Raw genomic sequence first — 25,537 nt, forward strand, 5'->3', positions numbered from 1 at the left:
CATCTCCAGCATCTAGGACAAGGCCTGCCGCATCCTGGATCTCAAGAAACACTCTATTATGGACAAAAGAAGGTCAAGCATCATGTGAGACATCACGATGCAATCCTGACCATCAATCTGAAGGCAAACCCCACTGTCCCCACAGACACCCACCCCCACCATACTAGCACCTGTGTGTGGGAACAGGATCCGCACAGGAGGACCTGGCAGGGAAGTGGAGAGCCTGAGGCAGACAGGATCCAGCCTGGTAATTCCACAGGCACTCTGGGGCTCCCTTGTGCCTGCAGGAACCCCTCCACCTCTGGTAGCAGTAGACAGTGGGAAGTGTTCACCAAGTCTCAGGTACATACATAAATGCAAGAGGTTGCCCCTCAAATTCACCCTAGAGCCCCAGAGGAGCTGGATGTCAGCATGCCAAGTTTCCCCAGGAGGTTAACAGACTCAGGTGCTAGATGGACACAGACACCATTCAGGGTCTCAGCCCCTCCTGCTTAACCTCCAAAGTCACAGTTATAGCCCCCGCTTTGGCCCACTCACTCTACCTGGTCCACCCTGACCTTTGGCATCTCTCATTTTCAACAATGCAGGTAAATAGCAGGACAGGGAAGGAGATTCCTCTTCAGACTGAACATATGCACAAAGAAAGTCCATTCAAGGAGATATAGAGACTTTCTGAGGTGCTGGGTTCAGGAATGTCCCCAGGGCACCTTGCTGCCAGGGCTATTCTCACCCCAACAGGAGACAGTCACCAACAAACACAACAGCCACCACCTACCAATCACTCTGTAGACACCTGACGCATGCCACATGCTTAGATGCCATCTTCCTCCTACAGTCCAGAAACCAGAACCCAAGCCAGAGGCAGGTAAGTCAAGGCCTCTCCTCAGGCCCAAAGCACACTCCCACAACAAACCCTCCAAGTCTGCCCAGGGTATCTGCTCTCGCCAACCCCAGCTCCTTCACAGGCCTCCCATCACTCCTATTACTGAGCAAATAAATACCAGACACTCTGCTGTCCCCAAATAGCAGGACACATATATGCTTTCCAGAAGGCCCAAGAGCAACCAAGGTACTTTCAACATCCATGAGTACTTCCCCCTGGGTCCAGAGTGCAGGCCACAAATGCTGGGCCTTCTCCCAGGCTGTAAGATAGCCACTGTCCACGAGGCAGACACTGACTCACCCCGCCACAGAGGATTTCCCTCTTGCCCACTGTATGACATTCGCAGCAAGGCTGACAGTCACAGGCTCTCATGACCACCTGTCTGTCAGACCCTCTGGCTCCCTCCAGGCTCTTGCCCCTCTCTAACTCCAAGTAACAGAGTAACTGCTCCAATACCCCAGCCACCAGGAGAACAGAGAGACCATAGGATGCCAGTGCGCACAGACTAAGGACAGATACACTGTGGTGTGTGCAAGTTGAAGACAAGAGACAGGTCTTCCCTCCACATTCCTCCCTGCAGCATCCCTCTGGGCCAGAGCACACCTGTACGGTATCAGCTTGATGGTACCCCAACACACTTCCCTCTCAACTAAGACTCCTCACAGAACACCTAAGAAGAGATCTGTGTCAAAACAGTATCCCCAAAGTTGGGAGACTCTACTCCCGAAAGAAAACAAAATCTGCACAATAATCAAAAAAGTTCTCAATCCATCTTCTAGATACACCACAGGCTGCAGGACCTCCCAGGACTTCCTGCTCCTGAGTCCTGGTCCTGCAGGATGGCCTCTTCAGCTGCAGCCCTGTCTCTCAACAGAAGACCCAAGCTAACCCACCACTCATCTGCACACATCCCAACATCATGCTGGGCAAGAACCTGAACAAAGGGGTCCAGACCTGAAGGCAACTGTGCCTTCCAGACCCGGTCCCACAGTGCTGAGGCTACAGGACTTACCCCACGAACCTGCCACATCACACACTGGCACTGAAAATGGTAATCAATGCACACACCATGAACCTGACCTCCACAGACTGTGAGTTAGGTGGCTTTTCAGGCACAGTCTTCCTTTAGACTAGAGCATCCTCTGCAAGGACAGGGAGCACAGGCAGCAAAAGTCAAGGCAGAAACAGCACAGAACACAACACAAGAGGTCTGCTACAGACCCCTGTGTTCTCAGGTCTTCTGGGACCACTGAATTAGCCCCTCTTTTCTTCTTCAACAGGAATTTGCACTTGTCCACAGCACCACATCCTTGTCCATGTGGGTGAAGTGCAATTTTGGTTCAGTTCTGTCTGGGTGCCATCTGAGTTATTATGACAAAGAGCCTGTCAGAACTACCCCACAAAGGCCCCAGAAGGGAGGGTAGGCTCAGTTCAATCTGGGTACCTCTGTCTCAGTGCCTCAGAAAGCATGCCTCTAGGGATGGGGTGCAGCCCAGTGATCAAGCACTTGCCTTGCATGCACAGGCCCCGGGTACTATCCATAGCATGGCCAGCAGAAAGTGGGGAGGAAGGGTCATGCCACATCTGTGCCTCTACAGATGCACCAGAAATCATCACAAGTGGCAATTTGAGAGTGCCACCCCAAGGACCCCCACATCCTGAGTCCACAATGCCAAGATGAATGCATGGCTACCTATACAGACATATATCCAGGCCCAAAAAAGAACTCAATGCAGATACAAGGAAGGGCAGTGCTATAGTTTGGATCTTAAATGTCCCCTGAAAGAGCTCTGTTAAGGGCATGGACCTCAGTGTGGCACTACATGCAGGGGTGTGGAACCTTTAGAGGCAGGGTCCATTAGGAGGTCCTTAGCGCACTGGGAGCATGCTCTTGAAGAGGACTGTAGGATCTTAGTCTCTTCCTTTTCCTCTCCTTTGCTTCTAGGCAATGACATAAGTGGTTTCACTCCATCACAGGCTCCCACCATGATGTGCTGCCTCGCCTCAGGCCCAAAACAACAGGGCCAATTATTGGAGACTGGAACCTATAAAACTATGAACCAAGATAAACCTTTTCTCTTGGTAGGTTGATTATCTCAGGTATTTGTTACAATGAGAGAAAGCTCACTAAAGCAAGTGATCTACACATAGACACATCCAGGCCATAAAAAGAACCCAACACAGTATGGCTTGACCTCCTCAGGAATGCAAAGTACTTTAAACCAGAGTCCAATGGCACTAGGAAGAATAAGACAGAGAACTCCACTATGGTCACTGACAACAAAGCCTTCAAAGCCTCTGTATATCTCAATGTTCCCGCTGGTCAGCATGATGGGAAGCAGAAGGTCTCAATGAGAGTAAAGCTTCACTCAGGCCATGCATGATGCTGACTCAGCGCCACTGACCTGACCCGTGGACAGCACCCTATTCCACCCAAATCACTCCACACCTGCCCATGCTGTTTCCCACCATCCCTGTAGTCAGGTACCACATTCACCTCATCCTCCTCCTTTTCATCCCTCAGGGATCCTCATCAGATAAGAGCTCCATGGCCTCAGCAGGCCCCACTGCCTGGCAAGAGCCTACACACAGAAGGCCTAGACTTCCTTCCTAAGATACCAGCAGCATTTCAGGCTGCAGAGCTTATGCAGAACAAGGCATTTTGCAGGTGTTCAAAATGTACATGGGAACTCGGGCTTCAGGGGCAGCTCAGAGCTCTGCACCCAGATCCAATGGAAACATCACAAAGGAAAATGTAGAGAACAAGAAAGACCACCAATGCCCTGCAACCTCTCAGACAGCCCTGTGCCTGCCATTTAAATAATCATTTCATTTCACAGCTGTTAGTACAAACCTACTCCCCGATATGTCTGAACAACAGACTCTTCTTGAAGGACAGCCTGCTCCACAGCACCAGCTTTCCACAGTGTACACAGTGGCCAGCCACCCTCCAACCCCTGCTACACCTCCCACCTGTCTCAGAAGGACCAGAACTTGATTCCCAGGCAGAACAATGCAGGGCTCAGGAGGCAGGGGACCTGGGCACCAGGTCTGGGAGGTTCAACAGCAAGGGAACATGTGCTCTGGCCAGGCAGGACAGCATGGGAAGCTGGGACAGGCAGGACAGCAAGAGCAGGACTTGTAGTTTCTGATGCAAGTGATGGCATGTTGTGAGGAAAGACACCATGGCTCAGGGCCCTGTGATCCAGGGTGACCCTCACAGCCTCAAGGCTTAAGGGGAAAGCCAGGCCTAAACACACCTGCCCAAGACACTGGCCCTCTAAAGGCCACATGTCATCTGGAAGCTACCTGGGCACAGCCTGTGCTCAGCTGGCTTCAACTTTCTGTCAACTGCAACCACCACCACCACCACCCCCCACACACAGCTTCTCTGAATGAACTGACCCTTTCTCATGCTGGGTTCCAAGGCTCTCCGTGTTTTCCTGGGGCAGAGAGAAGTCTTAGGACCCTGCAGCTGACAAGGAAGAGCCAACAAGTGGCAGGACCCAGCAGGCCTGCTGAGGCAAAACGAACCTGGACACCTGAAATGCCACTGTACCTCCAATACAATCCCCTGGGAATCATCACAGCCTCCAAGAGCTAAATCCTTTTACCATCTGGCTTTAGATTTTATTATCTCAATTTAAAAGGAGACACAGTAGAAGAGCCCTATCTTCGAAATGTGGAGGAAAGCCCCAGAAAGAGCTTAGGGCACCAGGAACAAAACAAGAAGTATAAAGCAATTCCAGGTCAGAAACTCGCCCTGCAGAGTGCACAACTGTCTGGGCCACAGGAGGCGTCTCTCCTGGAAAGCTTCTCTTCCATGTTCCACCCTGCCACCACATCTGTTCAGGGTGTAGTACAAGCAGAGGGGACAGCCCCATCCCAGCCTGCCCAACTTAACCTGAATAAAATAGCCATGGCCTGTCTTTCTCCTCTTGAAGCCATCAGCACATCAGGGTGGCCACCAATGTCACGAGAACAGGCACCCAAACTTCACAAGGGGCAAAGAAGCAGATGGGCTGCCTCCCTGGGGCTCCCCTTGCTCTGCTTCCCACTGGGAGATGAGGGTTCCAGCCTGTACCACGCCTAACATATGAACACCCCTCTCCCTCTCCCAACACCAGTGAATGCCTGCTGTATGCACACACCAAGGCTCAGAAGACAAGGCCTACCTTTCAATCCCAAACAGCTAAAAGGACAGCACTTAAAGAAAGCCAAACAGAAAGCAGCAAGCAACCAGTTCTACCACAGGAGAACAGGCTGACCTTTAAGGTGCCTGAGCCTGTGAGGAGCTGTCGACTAGCTCAAGAGGCCCTCAGTTCTGGGGCTCCTGGGTGTGGGATGAGCCCATTACAGACAAGGGGCCTGAAGGTCCCTCCCTCACTATTTTGTGGGCTTGACAGGAAAAGCTCACAGTTAAGGACTCTTAACTTTAAGAAGAGAGAGCCCAAAAGAAAAGCAGGGGAAAGGGCCACAAGCACCCAGGAGTCGAATGTTTCTTTCCTCTTTTTCTGATTCTGAGCCTCAAAGAAAACCAAGCCAAGACCAGTGACAAAGGGCCAAGACACCTGACAGCTCACCCACCTTCCCAAGCACCAACAGAGCTCCTTGCACTAATCAACCCAAAGCCCTGGTAATTATGTACCATGAACACACAAATCAGGGTAACGACAGCATCCCGGCGGGTCAATTAGCTCCTTCCTTAGAAGGAGACCACGCACTCCCCCTTGCTGTCCTTCTAATTGGTCTCGCACATCAGGGAAGCAGGTCCCCAAAACCTGACATCTGGCCAGGCTACAAATGTTTTGGGAAAATGTCCAGGTCAGCACTTGGAGGTTCTCCACTGACTCCTGGTGACGGGTCAGCAGTTTCAGGTGGTCACAGCTGCCAGGCTTCAGAGCTGACATAGACCTCCTGCTCTCCATCCCCCTACACCATCAACCTCCACACCCTCCTGGGTTCCCAGCAAGCCCCATGCACCTAACAGGTATGATGCCCACCAGCGGATCTGAAAAAAGGCCAGGCTCAGGCACAAAGGGACAGGGCCAGGAGCCAAACCACAGAGGTATCTTGGCCACAGGCAAATTGTTCTCTCTGTAAAGCAGAGACTTGACTACAAAGGGACCCGATGCTCGCTCCATGCCCTTTTTTTTTGAAAGAGAGAGAGAGAATTTTAATATTTTTTTTTTAAATTTTTGGCGGACACAACATCTTTGTTTGTATGTGGTGCTGAGGATTGAACCCAGGCTGCATGCATGCCAGGCGAGCACTCTACTGCTTGAGCCACATCCCCAGCCCTTTTTTTTTTTTAAGAGAGAGAGAATTTTTTTTTTAATATTTATTTTTTTTAGCTTTTCTGCAGACACAACATCTTTATTTGTATGTGGTGCTGAGGATCGAACCCAGCATCGCACACATGCCAGGCAAGCGCGCTACCACTTGAGCCACATCCCCAGCCCCACTCCATGCCTATTTAATAAGGCTCTTCTCTCAATAAGAATCGCTAAATCAATTTTTTAAAAAGCCAAGCCACTGAAGATGCCTGCTCATCTCACTTTGTTGTGACTTGCTCCGAATCTGCTAGAACCTTCCAAAGCACATTACCCCAATTAAGCAATGAGACTCACATATGATGATTGAAATGTACAGCAGTTTTGAAGGGCAATTTGGCACGAGCTATCAATTTCAAATGTGCATATGTTTTGAACTAAAAATTCTGCTTTTAAGAATTCATCCAACCAACACAGCGCTGCTGATTGGGGAAAAACTGGAAACAACCTTACTGTCTCCTCAACAGAGGACTGAAGGTAATAAGAGTCCATTCATACTATGGAATCCTGGGTAGCTCCTCACTGCAGGCACTAAAATACAAAAACTAGGTGAAAAACAGATGCACAACAAAACAGAAAAAGCCCCACCTAAAAAGAAATGCACAAACAGCAAGCTGCACCTTCGCATGCTTCTAGAAAGACAGATGAGAAAGTTATCAGGCATTACCTGGAAAGATGGACAGGGAAACTGTCCCTTCTACTGTTGTGTGATTGGCATCCGTGAACATTAGAACACAATGTCCCAGGGCTAGGAAGCTGGCAAGGACAGCCACCCCAGGATGAGCTCCCCTGGTGGAGGTGACGGATGAAGACCACGCCATACTACTCATTTTAGCCACTCACATTTGCCACATGACTGTTTTTGATTTTAGGCAATCATGCAAAATTGCCTTTCTGCAGCCGACGCCTGGACTCCACATTGCCACTACTCATCCAATGCCACTTCCACAGCACTAGTGCCCTAAGCCCCAAAGACCCAGACAGACTGAGGAAGCCTGGCACTAAAAGCCGCCCAGGAGGTTCAGGCTGCCATGGCCTTCAACAAGCTAAGGGACAGACTCCTTCCCAAAACAAGGCTGACTCTAAACAGCAGCTCCATCTTCTCTCCAGTCCAGTCCAAGTAATCCCCAAAGGCTTTCCAACATACAAATCAGCTTCTTCAAGGCCTCTCTTATACCCATTTTAAAGCTGCAGCACCGCAAGTCCTGACTTGCACATGCCCATGCAGGCAGCACCTCCCTCACGCTAGAGTATTCCCAGCACCCTAAGACTCCCTGTGATCTCAAGAGAAATCTGGCCTGCTTCCGGTCACTACAGGTCAGCGTTGCCCTTTCTAACACTACAAGTAAATGCAGTCGTACAGTCCAAGCTGAAGTTCCTTCTATCAGCCAGAGGCTCACACATGCTTCTGCACTCCTCACTGTTGGGTGGCCTTCCACTGTGTGGGCAGCCCATGGTACACTCTCCTCTCTCCTACCGACAGGCAGGACAAAGCTCCTAGGACATCCTTGTACAAGCCTTCGCGAAGTCATGCTTTCATTTCTTTTGGGTAAATATCTAAAAGTAAAATCACTGGGTCATGTTCTAATTGTAAAAATGCTCCCAAAACATTTCCAAAATGGTTGTACCATCTCCTAGTTCCAAAAGCAATGTTTACAAGGTCTGGTTGTTCCCCATCGCTACCGACAGCTGGGAGGGCCAGTGTTTCTATTTTTGGGCAGACTGTTGGGTACGTAGTGGTATTTCAACATGAGTAATTTGTATTCCCCTAATGACAAATGATGCTGAGCGTCTTCTCACTGTCCTTATTTACCATGCATATATCTTCTCATGTAAAGCATCTGTTCAAACTCTTTGGCCCTTTTTAATCTGGTCATCTTATAGATTCATAAGTAATATTTGTATGTTCTGGATACAAGTCTTCTGTTGGGTACACGTATTACAAATATTTTCTCCTAGTCCATGATCTGCTTTTTTTACTTTCTTGTGTGTTTTGAGAGGTTTTTAAATTTTAATGAAGTCTAATTTATCGAATTTTTTCATGTATAATTCATGCTCTGTATGTCCTAAGAACTCTTTGCCAAATACAGAAGTTCTAGCTTTAATGCATAGGTATGTGGCCCACTTTGAGTTAAATCCTGTGTTCAGTGTGAGGTGAGTGTTCAGGCTCACACCACAGACACACTATTGTTCTACAACCATTTGTTGAAAAGATTATTGTTCTCCCACAAAATTCTTTTTTTTTTTTTGAACCAGGGATGGAACCCATGGGCACCTAACCACTAAGCCACACCCCCAGTCCTTTTTTGTATTTTATTTAGAGACTGGTCTCACTGAGTTGCTTACGGCCTCACTAAGTTGCTGAAGCTGGCTTTGAACACACAATCCTCCTGCCTCAGCCTCCTCAGTCACTGTGATTACAGGTGTGCACCAGAGCCTGGCACCTCCCACTAAATTTATTTTACAATTTCCACAAAAATCTACTGATACTGCATTCTAGAATTATTTCTGAATTTTCCACTCTGTTCCACTGAGTTACCAATACGATACTCTTTTAACACACTACATTTATAGCTAGCCTTGAAATTGGCCAATATAAGCCCTCTACCTTTTTTTGAAATTGTTACAGCTAGTCTAGGTCCTGAATGTTTTGATATGAATTTTAGAAATCAGTTTATTGAGACTGTGCTGAATACAAGGATTAATTCAAGAGAACTTCCATCTTAACAATATTGGCTCTTCTAATACAAACATGATCACTCCATGATGCTGTGGAACATATTTGGTCTTTCTCACTGTCTCCTGACTTAAGTTCCTAAAACCCTTGAAATCTCCAGAGGGATAATGGTCCTTTGTATGCTAATGAGACAGCTGGCCACGGGCTGCCCTAGGAAACTTCAGGATGAGGCACTTCACCAGAAAGAGCAAGGCAGGGGCTGGGGATGTGGCTCAAGTGGTAGCACACTCGCCTGGCATGCGTGCGGCCCGGGTTCGATCCTCAGCACCACATACAAACAAAGATGTTGTGTCCGCCGAAAACTAAAAAATAAATATTAAAAAATTCTCTCTCTCTCTCTCCTCTCTCACTCTCTCTTAAAAAAAAAAGAAAAAGATAGAGCAAGGCAGGATGTCAAGCTGGCACTCACCCTCCACAAAGGAGAGAGCAGCAGGAGGTAGCTGGCCACAATGGTCAATGATGCCATCGATTATGCCTACAGAGGAAGGCCCCCCAAAAACCACAGAGCTTCCAGACAGCTGCACAACTGAAGGTTCCTTAGCCTTTTACCTGGGGGAATCTGACACTAACTCCAAGTAGACAGTGTCTGAACTGAACTGCAGCCACTCACTGGTGTCCATGGAGGACAGCTTGCTGTGTGGAAAACCACAGCTGGTATCGGAGTGCTGTGCTGAGAGCACAGGGAGTTTATTTTTTCCTCTTATGGTTTCTCTCCATTTCCCTATATTATTAGGTCATCTTTAATTACTGTCAGCTGCATCTTATGGGTTCCAGAGTGCAGATCTTAAACATTTTGTTAAATTTATCCCTAAGTATTTTACATGTAGATTGTTTGTTTTGCAGTGCTGAGGATGGAACCCTGGGCCTTCTACATGCTAGGCAAGTGCTCTACCACTGAGCTACAACCGCAGTGCCCCCCTCTACCCCTCACTCTTTTTTTTAAATACAGGGTCTTGCTACATTGCCTAGGCTGGCCTCAAAACTGTGATCCTCTTGCCTCAGCCTCTGGAGTAGCTGAGATTATAGGCATGCACCACTGGGTTCTGATGTTATTGTAAACAGTACAACACAAACAGTATTTCTAATGGTTTGCTGCTAGTACACAGAAATATAATCTATTTTTGTATATTGTTCCTGCATTCTATGACCCTCTTAACCTCTCTAATTGGTCCAGGTACTTTTTTGAGGGGCAGGAGTAATACAGGAGATTGAACCCAGGGGTGCTTTTACCTCTGAGCTGAACCTCCAGAGTTTTTGTTTGTATGTTTGTTTGTTTGAGAAATGGTCTCACTAAATTGCTGAGAATGGCCTTGAACTTGCAACCCTCCTGCCTCAGCCTCCCTCTGCCTGGCCCTAGATACTTTTTTATTCACTCCTCAAGACTTCTGAGATAAATAATTATGTTGTCTCCAAATGGAGACAGTTTCATTTGTTCTATCCAGCTTGTCTAACCTTTTCTTTCTCTTACCTGATTGCACAGCGAGGACATTCAGTACAATGACAGCTCTGCCTCGTCCCCATGTCAGGGCAGTGGTCAGTCTATCAATATTATATTCATTGTTGTTTTTCACAAATGGCTTTTATCTGCTTATGGAATTTCCCTTCTTTTCCTAGCTGGCTGAGAGTTTCAATCATAATTGTTAAATTTTCACAAATACTTCTGTTCATCTTGAAATGTGTCAATAGGATTTTTCTATTAAAATAATTTATTAATTAATCTTATTCAAATCATTTTCTAAAAAGTAGCACCCTTGGGTTCCTAGGATGGACTCCACTCTATCTTTCCTACCAGCCCGTCTCTACGATTCCATCAGGGCCCCAGGCAGTCCTTCCTGGTCACCACCGCCTCCAACTGTGCACTTTCCGTACTTCAAGTCATTCCCTAGACAGACAGAGCTCTTGAAAGACCAAGTTCATCATGTCGCCACCCCACACTGTGCTGAATCCTTCAGTAAACTCTCAAAGCCCCTCAGGATGAGGATATCATGCTTACATGCTTCCTAGCACCAATGCTCTCCATCCCTGCTGGGTCACAGGTCCCTGTCACCCCATGCCACAGCATCACACACACATTGCCATTTCCTCCCTCCCTGGGACTCTCAGGAAGCCTAATCTGCACCTAGCCCATGTGATCCTGTGCACTGGATACATCCTCATATGACAGACACAGTACCTCAGCCCAAAGTGTCTTCCTCATGGTTTGTGCCAAAAGACCCACCCCAGCCAACTCATCCAACTCACCCAACCATCTCTCCTAATATCTCTGGGCTTTATTTATCTTACTTTATTTCATTTTATTATATTTTTGTAGTTGTAGATAGACAGCATGCCTTTATTTATTTTTATGTGGTGCTAAGGATTGACAACCCCAGTGCCTCACACATGCAAGGCAAGCGCTGTCACTGAGCTACAGCCCCAGTCCCAGCCCTGGCCTTCTCAGACATAAAAAATCCCAAACTGGGAAGGTGATCACTGTCACATTATAGAGAACTTGATGTTAAGCCAGAGTCTAAAGCCACACATCCCCTGACAATCTCAGGAAAGCCAGACCTCAGTTTTCAGAAGAGCACCCACACTGATAGTACCTGCTTTCAGCACCAGAAGCACACAGACCCCAGAGGGCTCAAGACCCCTAGAGAGACTCATCAAGGACATGGCAGGCACTTGACAGGGGAGAGCTGCTGCCTGCCCCCTCAACGCACCCCAGAAATGGCAGAAACTGGGACAAAAGAATCCTTGCACCCTGGTCAGTCAGACCCCTGGTATTAATGAAAAAGTCTGTATAGGAGGGCAAATGGCCCAAGGACAGGCTGCAAAGGGTACCCACAAGGCTCGGAGAGGAAAGTCAGATCACCAAGGGGGTAGTGCCACCTAGTGGTGGCTGGAACCCATAGAGCCAGCGACAAACACGCCCCAAAATCATGGCAGAGCCTCAGCCTAAATGTCAGAGACCAAAACCCACTCCCACACAGTCTTCCTCAGTGACAGCTGGCTGACCATCTCAGGTCCCTGGATGGATTTCAAGTGGTGGGTCCCTAAACTGGTACTGAGTCGTGTGTCTTTGCACAAATGTGTAAACATGCAAATATGCAACTGCTCCTGCAAAGACCCCAAGTCAGAGCACTGGGCTTCAACTGTTCCCTGCTCCCCTGGTGCCCATTCCCGACACCAGCTTCAATCTCAGGAAGTACAAAGCTCTGCCGAATCACCCACCCTACAAAGAAAGCCCTAATTACTGCCCAAAACCTGCTTCCCCAGAAAAGAAAAAAAGCCAAAATCCTCATCATGGCAGTTCTCAAGGTCACCCCAATATTAAGTCCAGCCTTTGGGGATGCTGACCTACTAGATCTGAGCTTAGCCCAGGAATCTACTTTCTCCAAACTCCAGATGATTTTTTTTTTTTAACACAGGGTCTCACTATGCTGCCCAGGCTGGCCTCAAACTCAGGGGTTCAAGAGATCCTGCTGCCTTAGCCTCTCGAGTAATAGACTACAGGTATTCATCACCACATCCAGTTTAAGTGGAGAAATTATTCTCTTCTTTTTTGGTGCTGAGGATCAATCCCAACACCTCATGCATGCTAACGGCACCTTTCTGACACTGAATTGCACCCCAGGGCCCAAGCTCTAGGTGACTCTGATGAAGGGCCTCATCTAATGCAGCTGATCTGTATGCCAGACCTACAGGACAAGCATAACCATGGCCCTCAAATCACCTGAGCTCAAAGCCTGCCCCAAGAAGGTGGGTGCTCAGACAGCTGGGTGGCAGTGGGGGGGTGGGGGGGCAGGAATGTAAGCAAGTAGCACAGAGGCTTCCAAGATACCAGGCCCCCACAACAGCCCAAAGAGAACCAGGCACAACACATGAAGCAGGAGAAAGACCTGCCCGTCACAGATGTCCCCCAGCAAGGGAACCTCAGGAGCCCAAGGGTCCACCACAGTAAGGATGGCACCCCTCTGCCTTCCAAAAGGACAGTAACACCTTGAGGCATGTCCTAGGGATGCGATTTGGCTCTACTTCACAAGCACTGAGTGGGAGAAATACTGTGCTCATTTTCAGCCATGATAAGAGGGGCCTAGAGTGGTGTGGCCCCTGGTAAGGGTCTCACTAGCTAAGGGGCAAAGGTCAGATCCACTTGCCCTAGATGGGGACACACAGTGCCCGCAGTGCCCACTCCTTCTTCCTGCCCAGCCCCAGGATGGCAACAGGCACCACCGCCAGGGACTTGGGACAATAGGAAGAACAACACACATAGCATGTGGCCTCCCAAGAACCAGCCCGCCCTCATGCCAGCCACAAAACAGGGTCCCCAGACAGAAGGGATGGGTCCAAATGGTTCAAGGAGCAGCTGGACATTCCAATCTGGACAGAGAAGTTGGTGCCATTCTGGTCAGAATGGCAGCCAGACACATCAGTTCTACGTATCTGACTGATGCTAGAAGCTGCTGGCAGACCTCTCCAACAGAGCCAATCAGGCACAAGGGGCTTCTTATCTCCCTTACAAGAAATGTAAGAAATGGAGATGTGTCGGGTGATCAGAGAAGCTCCAAGACCCATTTGGATACCTAGCAAGTTCAGAGAACAGGAGGAAACAAACAGCATCAGCCCTGCTGGGCCAGCTCTCCATGAGCCCAGATTCTGCAGGTGGAGTTCAAGAGGAAACAGCAGCCTGGTCTGTCCTCTGTGACTTCTCAAGACAAAAAGAAAATCAAGAGGCATTGTCAAGGAACAGAACTGAAGCCAACATTGCCAATCAGAAGGTGGCAGATTCCAGAGCCAGCAGTCGATGTATAATTATAGCAAAGGACAGCTCAGTAAGTCTCAGTCCTCACTTTCCCAGAGCAGCAGGAAAGACACCAGGAAACTGCAAGTTTTACAATCCCCTGAGCAAATAAAACAAACGGCTCCTTAAACTTCACAGGCCTGTGTTCTGGGGTCCAATGACTCATTCAAAAGGATCAATCCACACTCTCCCTGAGACTTAGAACACATTGAGAACTGAGAAGGGGGAGCTGGACCAAGGCTGGGAGGCAATCAATCTGCAGAGGGCCACAGCAGCTAACAGGCAGAGGACCACAAAGCCAGTGCTGTATCAGATGAGCAGTGGTACCCAGAAAGACGGGACAGAAGACAGATGGGACTGGTAACAGGAACAGCTCTGCCCTTTGTATGTGTCAGAACATGATGGCCAGCAGCTCCAACATGCAGCCCATTCTGAATCCCTCCACCCACCCACTGGCAATGAGCTTGGCACAGACAAGTTACAGAGGCTGCTCCAGGGGCCCGAGTAGGACAACATCCACTATCATGGCTTAACCCTAAATCCAGTTCATCCCCAACCTCTCAGGTTACAATCACACAAAAGAAATTATTTCTCCCAAAGCAATTACTTCCTGGGCATGTACAGAGTCCTCTAACAAAGTCTGACAATGCAAGGCAATCGGACAGTTGCCCCTGCTCTGCTCAAGGACATCTGGTTTTCAATGAAGGCATTACTGAGACTTAGACAAGAAGAGTCCATCAGTTCCCTTTCCCTACCACTGTGAAATGCCTCACTAAACACAGGCAGGGTGAGTCCAAAGCTCCTACCCCTATTTGGAAAGGACTCTGAACAAAGAGGCAGGGCTGCCTTGTCAATACAGAAGCCAACTACCCAGAGAGGTAGGGATGGGGGACAGCGCCCACCTACCTGAGGTCTAAGCCCATGGTGTGGTCCAGATTCTCCCAGCTTTGCAGCTTCGCCAGCAGCCTCTGAAAAACAGTATAGGCAGGTCTCCTATCACCATGGGTCAGACAACTGGCACAAAAACACTATGACACAGACACTAAGCCCCCAATCTTAGGGAAGGATCTGCCCCTTATCTCTGAGCTCAGATGTGTGGCTGCTCCAAGGATGCACCAAAGCAATCAGGTATTATTCCCAGCTGTTGAAGCTATGCGGCATACAGCTCATTCCTTCCTGGACCTGTATATCCAAGTGTGAATCCAGCAAGCTACAAGGAACATGAGGGTGCAAAGGTTTTGCAGTCTCTTATGCCCAGGGTGCAGATCTGGGCAGCTGAACCCTAAGGACTCACCTCTCCCCTCTCCCAAGTACCTCTCAGGATGCCAAGCCCCAGACAGATGGACTCAGTCTAACAGACAAATTTTCCCCAATCCTATGGCAGACTAGGACCAGCAAGCCCCAAGAGAATGCGCCTGTTCAATGCTGGCCCAAAGCCCAGAAAGTTGCCCTTCTGGAATTGAAGCAATTGAAGGAAGAACCACTTGGATTTGACCTCCTGTCACCTCCTCCCATAACCAGCTGAGTGCTACTACAAACCATTCATTCGAGTATTTCCAGATCTCCTCTATGTACCAAGCACATGCTTGGTTATTAACTTTCCTACAGCCAGTGCTGGTCAAGTTACTATGCACCAGGCCCTGCTCTGAACACTTGACATGAGGCAGACACTGTCACTATTCCTCACTCTGCAGATGAAGAGACAAACAGGTTAAGGAACTGGCCCAGAGTCAAAGAGCCAGCAAGCATCCACAGCAGGACTTCAAACTACAAGCAATGTAATTCTAAACCCCGAAATCTTAAAACAATTTCAAAAATAACTATGTCCGGAGAAAAAAGAGAAGAGCAATTGGCTGACAGTTGTCTTTCCAATACACTCCTACAGAAGCTACCTCTGAGGAGGAGCTGCCCTGGAAGGCCCCACTGATGGCAAACAGCCGCAGCAGCTGCTCAGAGGGCTCCGTGGCCCCAAATGGCTCTGAGCTGTCTTGAAGCTCCAAAAAAGGACAAAGAGTGCTCCCCAGGTCAGGAAGTAGCCAGTGTAATTCAGGGCGGCCAAAGATGGTTAAGATGGTTGGAACAGTGGCGTGGAGCATATCAGACAAACCAGGGTAGAATAGCAACAGAGTGACTCAGGAGAAGCAGTAAAAAGGACAAAAACTCCAGGCAGGAGCCAGGAATCCTTAGCTCTGGTCCAAACTCACTGGACACTGACCCTCCATTTCCTCCTCCAACCACAAGGTGACTTTCCAATACTGTACAGCAATGGCATTTTCCCACACAGCGTCACTGGTAAGTTACAATGACAGATCAGAAGAAAACACCCAGCATGGCTCTCCATCACGTCCTCACATGTAGGCACCGTGTGCCATTTCCTTGCTGGCACACCCTCTGTGCCAGTCCTCTATAGCCTTGAGTTAAACTGCATAAACTCAGTGGCTTCAACATAGTTTCCTACAATACTTAAGCCTAAAATCCCACTTAGTTCTCACTGAGCTAAAATTCATGTGTGGGCCAGCTGCATTCCTTCTAGGGGCTCCCAAGAGAATCCATCTATTGTCTTTTCCAGCTTCTAGGGCTGCCCACACCTGTTGCCTTTACCCTCACAGCTGGCAATGGCAGGCAGGTCTTCCTCTCCTACTTCCTTAGACCATGCAGCCCACCTGACAACCAGGATCCTCCCCCACTGCAGGCCAGCTGATTAGCAGATTCAACCTTGTCAAATGCATTCATAGGTTCTGGAATTAGGACATGGACCCCTTGAGGGCCATTGTTCTTCCTACCACACTGCCATGACAATAAGTACATTACAGGTAACCAGCTATTGCACAAGATGGAAATGGCCAGAGTCCTCTGGAGAAGGCTAAGGACAGTCCCATAGGCATGGCTTGCCCACTTGAACCCTTACCTCCTTCTCCAGTTCTAAGTCAACCAGAGTTTCCTGCATCTTCTCCTGGCGGCCCAGCCTCCTCTGAAGTCCCTCCAGCTCCTCTGTGAGCAGCCCGTTGGTCTCCCTCATCTCCCTGCAAGGCCAGAAACTGTCACTCCCACAGCCACATATACAGGGGACAAACCCACCCCATGAACCCCAGTCGCATCTGGAAGCAGCTGGGCCTCATCCCAGCTCCTCACCGCAGGTGTGCATTGTCTTCCCGCAGCCGCTTTAGCTCCCGCTCCATCCTGGGAAGCCGCAGGAGCTCAGACTTAATGCTCCGCACCAAGGCAGCATCCTGCTCCTGCAGACACAGTTTCTGCTCCAGGTCCTGACAGAGGCAGGCAGAGAGAAAGAAAAGAAAGAAGAGTGAGCAGCCAGGGGACACCTAGGAAACGCAAGTCTCAGCTAAGTGAGAAGCCAGTCTGAAAAGGCACATGTGGTGGCTTCCGCCTGCAGGACACTCTGGAGAGAAGAGAAGGATGGGGCAGTGAGATAGCAGTGGTCCTCAGGGGGAGGAGGAAAAGCAAGTGGTGCTCGGAGGGCTGCAAGACACTACAATGGGGGACACATGTCAGGGTGCATCTGTTCAGAATGTGGCCCCCAAGGGTGAACTCCAGTTTAGCCTGTGGAGTAGGTGATGAGGAGTCAATGCGGCTTAGTCAACTGTGGTAATGATCCACTTTGAAGCGGGTGCTAACTGCGGGGAGATGATGGTGGGAGACAAGGGGTCTGGAAATCCTCTTATATTCTCTTCCATTTGGCTGTGAACCTAAAACTTTTCTAAAAAATAAAGTCTACTCATAGGAACCACAAAGTTCCTCTGCTAAGTTATAACAGTACCAGAACCTCGGCAATCTCCCTGGATTAGGCCCCAACCCCAGATCCCTCCTGAGATTGCACCTGATGTGATTCTGGCTGTGTCCTCTTCAGCCACCTCTAGCCCTGCCCATTTGTGCCAGCATCCATCCACACCACATAAATGCATCCATCCATCTGGTTCCTCCCAGACTTATTTATCCAGAAGGAACCACTGGCACACCTGGACCAAAGACACTCAGCAAGGACATAACGTTCTCATTACATGAAGTCACTTCTGCACCAGCAGCACTCCTGCAGCAACTGAGTCCATTTCAACTGCAAGAACAGACTTCTTTGCAACGTCTGTCACCTTAGGACTCAACAGAAGCACACTGGCATTTAGTGACAATCACCAAACAGGCTGAGTACAAACAATATCCAAATTGGTCTATCAATAAGTGCCACTAAAGCCAAGCACAGCGGTGCATGCCTATAATCCCAGCCACTCACGAGGCTAAGGCAGGATGACTGCAAGTTCAAAGCCAGCCTCAGCAATTTAGTGAGGTGCTAAGCAACTCAGTAAGACCCTGTCTCTAAATAAAATACAAAATAGGGCAGGGGATGTGGCTCAGTGGTCAAGTGCCTGAGTTCAATCCCTCCTACACCGACAAAAAAAATAATAATAAGTGTCACAGAGTCCAGCTCTGTAAGGGGCTAAGTCAAGAGGCAGAGGCAGAGTGACACAGAATACAAATCAGGCAAGCAAAGACTGAGAGGTGGGCTAAGGGTCATAGAGGGAAGGACAAGGTTCAGGAGAAGCTAACCAAGAAGGTGAGTTGTGGGGGGCAAGTGGGGGTGCCAAGCAGGCTGGCAGCCAAGGAGAGCAGGAGCAAAGCGCACAACCTGCCCAAGCAGGCACAGTGGAAAGCTGTAGGGAGCCATGGCCACGGGTCTCCTGAAGGGCCTGGTTGTTACTCCAAAGGCAACAAGAGGCCATGGAAGGGATCTCAAGGCATCATCTTTCTGGCAACACCCTCCACAGTGAAACATGTGGCCTGAGCTCCCATCAGATGGACCTGGCTTGGGGACCCATTTCAGTGACTCTCCAGTATGTGACTATGGGCAGGGTTTCAACTTTTGTAGGTCTACTTTGTACCATCTCCAATGTCACTTTTTCCTTGTGTTTCTAGTGGGCCTTTCTTCACTAGGACACAAGCTTCCTGGGAGCAGAAATGGTTATTTCAGGGCTGGGGATGTGGCTCAAGAGGTAGCGCGCTCGCCTGGTATGCGTGCGACCCGGGTTCGATCCTCAGCACCACATACAAACAAAGAAATGGTTATTTCACTCACCTTGGCCTCCTGGCAGCCAGCACAGTACCTAGAAGATAGGACAGTGGCTAACATCCACTGAGGGCATCTTCAGCTCAGAAAGGCCTGCAAATAGTGGGTGGCAGAGGGGCTAAGACCACCCCTGAGATGCCTGCAGGACACACACAAGGTTGACACAGAGCAACCCACCTTAATCTTCTGTTCTTGGTCTGTTCTTGCTTCTTGGCTAGCCTGAAGTTCCTGAATTTTCTGATTAACTTCCTGACATTTCCTGTTCAGAGAAGAGTGCATGACATGAAGGAACACCTTAAGAATACTCTCAGCCTAAGCTCCTGGCACAAACAAGGCCACTACAAGGGTACACCCAGGTCCTGGAGTAGCCCCTGCAGTGGCTCTCATCTGGATGGTGCTGCCGTGGATGAACATCGGCCACTGACAGCACCCCACAGTTCTCCACACACTGCTCACCCTCCACCAGTGATCACCAGACCTGATGCAACCACAGAAAGGACCCACTCAGACCTGATCACCCCTCTCCCCAAGAAGCAAAAAACTCAGATTACAGCTGGTAAGGGAAGGGTCAACTCCTCAGGAGAGAACCCAAAGCCTCCTGACCACACCATCCTCTTGATTTTCCCACATCTATCTTGCTTACCATGTCCCCCAAACCTAAAATGTCCTTTCCCATCAACAGCCCACACAAACTCAAGGGACGTCTTGCATGTTCTTCAAAACCTAGCTCAGCATAAGATCTTCTCTGGAAGCCTGCTCTGAAAAGGTGTGCCACCCTGAGAAGGAGGAGCTGCTGCCCTCATCCTGGCTCAAAAACATTTAAAACACCCCCTATCCTAGCACTCAGAATCCCAGTTTCAGAGGCCTTGTGTCAGTCCCTCCTGCAGCCTGTGGTGAGAAAAGCATCCAGGGCCTGGCACAGACACAGAGGCAAAGCCCCGCATCCCCAAGCTCCTTTTCCCTCACCTGAGCTGCAGTTCAAGCTGCTCCTTCAGCTCCTGCTTCTCAGACTCCAAGCGCTTCACCTGCACCTCCTGGTCCATCAAACTCCATTGCAGCTCTGAGACACGACCCTTTAACACATTGATGGTCTGAAAGGAGAGGGGATTCCAGGTGGCTCATGGATGCAAACGTAACTTCCCGGCAAGTTACAGTGAAAGGAAGAGCCATCACTTCCTGCCTGTTACCATGGGGTGGGAACAGAGCCCACCCCTGCGGAGCCTACACCTGGGTAAATGAGACAGACACTCTCAGAAGTATTGCAGGCCAGAACCCTGGGTCATAGTCCCCACAAGCTGACAGACAGATCTGGGTTACAACCAGGCCCTCGAGGAAAGCTAGTCCTGGGACTCCCAGAGCAAAGCTGCCACTAGCCAGAATGGGCCTAGCCTCTCAGGCCTGGTGGCCTCTATACCCCTTATCCTAGGCCCACAGTGTCCCTACACCATGCATCCACCTTAGCCTTCCCTCCACTCTTTGGCTCTCATTATGCTCTCAACCCAGAATTCTTCCTCTACCCATCCTCACACCACAATTCCAACCATCAGTAAGGATGCAGCACTCCCAGGCCAGCAAGGTGGTTTAGAACCAGCTGGGTTGGCTACAGTACTCAGAAAGAGACAGTCCCAGAGCAAAACCAGCAGGGCCCATCCAGCAGCTTCCAGGAGGGACAAGTCCACCTGACACCACAGAATAGGCATGTGAAGGAACCACCACTCTTTGCTCTGACATCACCTCATCCACCACCAACCCCTTCCTGAGGGAAAGAGCATGCTGGTCAAGCCAACACAAAAAACCAGCCCTGTTCCTTGTCATGCAAACTAACACAGCCTAAATTCCACCCTAGGGAGCCCACACAGAGGGCAAGACAGTGGGTCCAGCAACCTCACCACAGTAAGTCACACTGGGTAGAACTGTAGGGGGCAAGGGGTCTCCCGAGGTGGCATCCTCTGCAGAGAAGCCACAGCACTCCTTTCTTTTTCCTGAGAACTGTACCCAACCCAGGACCCAGGGAAACACACTGGTGCTATTCAAAGCATGACCCTCTAGGGGACACACATGGGGCACCCCATACTCAACAATCTGTATGGTTCACTTTATCACAAGAGTGAGCACCACAGTGGGACTCAAAAAACAACAGAGGTGCCAGGCATGGTGGCTCACGCCTATAATCAGAGCAACTCAGGAAGCTGAGACAGAAGGATCAAAAGTTCAAGGCCAGCCTCAGCAATTTAGCAAGGCCCTAAACAAGTGAGACCCAGTCTCAAAATAAAAAATAAAAAGAGCTAGGGATGCCCTAAGGTTAAACCCCCATACCAAAAAAAGAAAGAAAAAGAAAAAAGAAATGGAGATATTAAAAACACATCCACTGGGCTGGGGTTGTGGCTCCATTGTAGAGTGCTTGCCTAGCATGTGTGAGGCACTGGGTTTGATTCTTAGCATCACATATAAATAAAATAAAGATCCATCAACAACTAAATATATATATTTAAATATATATATATTTTAAAAACACACACACACATCCATCAATGGCCTGCTGAGTTCAGTAAACATGCACTGAGCACTAAGCACTACACCAGAGCCAGCCTGCCCTGATGGAGGACAAACATCCTGGGGAAAGTCAGACCATCAGCAAGTAAACAGATAAAACGGAGAACTTCAGAGTGGCAAGTAACATAAACTGGGGCACTGTGATAGGAGATGGCAGTCAACGGGGAAGACCTATGACTTTGAACTGAGTGATGAGAGAGGGCTTCTCTGAGGACATGGCCCCACTCAGGACCACCTCTTCTACCCTTCACTGAAGTGTATGTATAGCTCCCTTTGACCACAGAACAGCGACACAGCCCAAAACGCAGATCCCAGGGCCCACAGAGAGCCCACTTCTCCAGAAGCAGGAGCCAGCTTCTCTGGAAGCTGATCACATCTCCTCTCCTGCCAACACTCACTTCAGAAGACAGATGTGGGAACAACCTTAACATGCTCCCCAGTGCTGCCAAGGCAAAAATAACCTACAGCCCGCTCCTGAGGATCTATCAAGTGGAGAAAGCCACATGGAGACAGAATACCAATGATGCAACATGGTGTTTCCCCCCTCCTCAGGCGGTTCTCATCTGTTTCCTCTCGGCACCTGTGATCTTGAACACCACAGAAGAGGGACAAGGAAGGTCAGAGGAGTCCAGTACCCACCAGCACTAACGCTCAGGCTGTCTCTACAACATACATAGCTGTCCCTGAGACTACAGTTCATATACATCCTGGTTCAAAGGCAGTCTCTGATGCTGAGAGATGCTAAAAGACTTCGCTGATAATCAAAGAAATGCAAATCCAGAGGCACCTACTTACATCTTCTGGAAAAAAAGAAAAAAGTATTTCCAGAATATACCACCATCTACGAACAGTGAAAGCTACAGCAATACTAGATACTCCGTGGTGGTTATCAACACAACCCAGCAACTAGCAACAACCACCACAGAGCTATGACTGGGTCTGCCACCCTATTCCTCGGGTCTGTCCAAACAAAACATAACAGAAATAAACAGGGTGCATGCACAAAACTGCCTGTCAGGGAGCTATCGGGGCAAACACAAGGAAACCAAACACTGGAAAAAGGACAAAAATGGATTAGCCAACCATTAAAATTCATATTTACAAAGAACAAAAAAGGGCTCCACTTACTAATTGAAAATCACAGAATGGAAAATTAATTTATTTACTCTGATTATGACCTTGCAAAAACTACAGGTGCACATGTGAGGAGCATAGTTTAAAGGATGCCTCTTTGCTACTAGGTGAAGTTGGGAGGTCACTTGTTCTTTTCCCTTGGAAAATGGCTGAAGGCAAGAACGCAAACCCCAGGGCCTGCATGCAGGCCCATGCTTACCTCGCTGGCTGTAGCCAGGCCATCCTCCTTTTCCTGCAACTGCTGGCTGGCAGCGTCCAGGCTCTGTTTGCACAGCTTATGGCGCTCCAGTTGCTCTTGCATCTTCTCCTCGGCCTCAGCCTCCCGCTCCTGAAGCTGCCGAATACGCGCCAGGAGCTCCTGGTTGCGGTCAACCTCACGCTATGGAGAAGGAAGATCATGGCCAGAGAGAGTTGAAATCCCAAAGGAGTATCAGGACAAGGACACTCCAGACCCGACTTAGGCCATTCAGGCCCACAGAATAGCCAGACAGAACCATCAGCCAAGTCCCCAGCAAAACCAGGTGAAAACCTGGGACTGGGATGGCAGTGCCAGTGCTTCTGCCACAGTAGCATAACAGTTCCCACTGAAAGAAACCAGGGCCCTTGGAGGGCACTCAGCATGGATGACACCACACACTCATTAAACTGACTGCTCAGTGATGAGCAGGGATGAGATGGAGCATGGAAAATGTAAAATTCAGAATCGACCTTGGAAAAAAGCTGAGCTTTTGCAGCACCAGCAGATCTTGTCGAACTACACTCAGGCCATCATTAAAATGAGTCTGCACTTCCCAACGAGCCAATGACTGGAGCAGGGACAGGTGGAAGTCAGCCTGCAAACGGAACCATTTACAGGGGAGCTAGATCTGCCACAAGTGTATCTGATCACGTGGCCCTTCAAAGATACCACATATCATTACCCTCAGGGAGGCCATGTTGCTTATGCTGGTGAGGAAGGGATAGAACTAGGACACATGCCACTGTGACAACTCATGAGGGCCTGAAGGGTTCACCTTCAGACCCTGAAAAAGGACCAGATAGTAGGAATCAGATCCCAAGAAGAAAGATGGTGAGTGCCACCCACCCAGCACCCTGCCTTCTAGCTCAACCAGCCTGATTCAGCAGGAAGCTGCCAGCACCAGCTCCCTCCTAGGACCACCAGGAACTTCCCCCAGGTCCTACTCAGAGTAAACGCTTATGCCACCCTTTCCTAGGACATTCCAGCCCAAAAAGCACACACATAGGTTTAATAAAAGCACACACATAGGGCTGAAGCTTTATGGAAAGACGGCCAATCTCCACCACAAGGGGACTCAAGGGGATGCAACTTCAAGTGCAGCCTCTAAAATAGCCAGGGGACCCTTTTGCTAGACAGAATAAGAATCTTCCATTAGGGGACTTGGAGGTATAGCTCAGTGGTAGAGCACATGAGTTCTACATGGGCCTGATCCTAGCCCCCCAAAATAAAGAAACTGCTCTGTCAGCCCAGGGCCCTCCCACACATCACTACTGCACTGCCAGTCAAACACAGATGAGGAGCCCAGGTAGGCTTTCAGACCCTAGGTCTTACCACCATTTTCAGGAAGAGGAGTGCCTGTCCTCCACACTCACCTACCAGCAACCTGGCAGCCCCTGAAAAAACAATGTAGAAGCCAAGACTCCAGGGACAATCTGAAAACGACTAATTTCCATGGCTCCCGGGGCCCCTCAGCATGTCTGTGGTCATGAAAAGCTTCTCAAGTTCCCAAGTTTGTCACTCTGTGCCCCTGAGCTTTAACAGACCCTGCTGCAACTCCTCACTCAAATGCTCTTAGGTACTCACAAGGCACCACCAAATGTGCCAGACATTGGAGATCCAGGGCAGGCACACAGGCCCTACCTTCAAGGCATTTTGCCCAGAGAAACTCCAATAGTTCCAGGGCCCATCCTTCTGCCTGAGAGCCAGGACCATTTCCATTAGCACTGCATATTCATACAGTCCAAGGGCCCCTGGTATTGTCTGTCCACTCAACAAATGGCACTTCAAAGTCTTGGCTCATGAGCCCAGACAGCACACCAAGGCAGGAATCTACATTCCTGGCTCTAACAGTCCAATTTGCATTACACCCTGGAGGAGATCTACACAGGGACAGGAAACTGTGAGTACATGTATACACGGCAAGTGGGGGCCAGAAAAGAAAGGAAGGAAGGCCTGAGAGATTCCCTGGTCTGTGGCATTGGCTGAATCTTGGCAGCCTTTTCACAACTGATCAGCACTTAGTGAAAACCTGGCAAAGGACTGTTAATCAAAGCGATGCCGACAGAAGGTTCTTGGACTGAGCCTTCCTGGAGTTGCAAGGCTGCACTTTCCTGCTGTCCTGGGAAGCCAAGAGCAAGCACAGCAGCGAGAGTAGGGCACTTTCCTGAGGTCCTACAACCACCCTGGTGAGACAATTCAAGCAACTCAGTAATGTTCTAAGCCTGTCACCCCTGCACCACTTGGTAGATCTGCCAGATCTGCATTCCAATTTCTCCAGAGAACAGAGGAAACCAAGACACCCAGCAGATTTGTTGGCACTGTGGCCTCACTGAGCAGTAAACACAGCCAGAGACTTCCCACTTTGTGGCTCTCCCCATATCAAGCCACCCTTCTCCAGCACAGCTAACATGGACCCACCATAGGTATCCTCAGAGGAACAACCTGGCAATCCCCATGCAGAGTGCCTCAGTTGGCCCTGGCTGGTTCCTGACTTCTTACAGCCTGGTAAGCATGCATCCAGCCTATTGTCCCCAGAGGCTGATTGGACAAACACTGCCCACCTGGACCCACCTCGTAGTTCCTGGCGCTGGTGTTGGCTGCCCGCTCCAGCTCCACTCGAGCCCTCTTGTGACTCATCTCCATCTGCATCTTCTCCCGCTCCACCTGGATGAGGTAGGACTTCGAACGGATCTGCTCTGCTCTTTCCTCCAACTGAGAAGGTCGTACCCAAAGATAAAGAAAATCCTCAGCAGCCACGTCAAACAAGGCAAGTTGCTCCGCTCAATGCACCCCAAGTGCCAC

The 25,537-nt window shown here is 49.4% G+C and overlaps 1 protein-coding gene across 20 annotated transcripts in view; it reads right to left on the minus strand.

Moving 5' to 3' along the window:
- The window catches only part of LOC144364729 (mitotic spindle assembly checkpoint protein MAD1-like), a 269,288-nt gene that overhangs the window by 237,331 nt on the left and 6,420 nt on the right, over window positions 1-25,537 (minus strand). For all 20 annotated transcript variants that reach the window (XR_013432404.1, XR_013432402.1, XR_013432400.1 and 17 more), the window contains 7 exons: window positions 25,307-25,447; window positions 22,697-22,876; window positions 19,777-19,901; window positions 18,988-19,069; window positions 16,869-16,999; window positions 16,645-16,759; window positions 14,643-14,704 (listed from right to left, as the gene is read on the minus strand). Coding sequence is in view for 9 of the 20 variants with exons in the window: in XM_078035773.1 (XP_077891899.1) it covers window positions 14,643-14,704; window positions 16,645-16,759; window positions 16,869-16,999; window positions 18,988-19,069; window positions 19,777-19,901; window positions 22,697-22,876; window positions 25,307-25,447 (836 nt within the window). In the remaining 11 variants the exon portion in view is untranslated. The remainder of the gene's footprint in view (window positions 1-14,642; window positions 14,705-16,644; window positions 16,760-16,868; window positions 17,000-18,987; window positions 19,070-19,776; window positions 19,902-22,696; window positions 22,877-25,306; window positions 25,448-25,537) is intronic.

Source organism: Ictidomys tridecemlineatus, assembly GCF_052094955.1.
Source record: "Ictidomys tridecemlineatus isolate mIctTri1 chromosome 12 unlocalized genomic scaffold, mIctTri1.hap1 SUPER_12_unloc_8, whole genome shotgun sequence".
In the NCBI taxonomy this organism is placed as follows: domain Eukaryota; kingdom Metazoa; phylum Chordata; class Mammalia; order Rodentia; family Sciuridae; genus Ictidomys; species Ictidomys tridecemlineatus.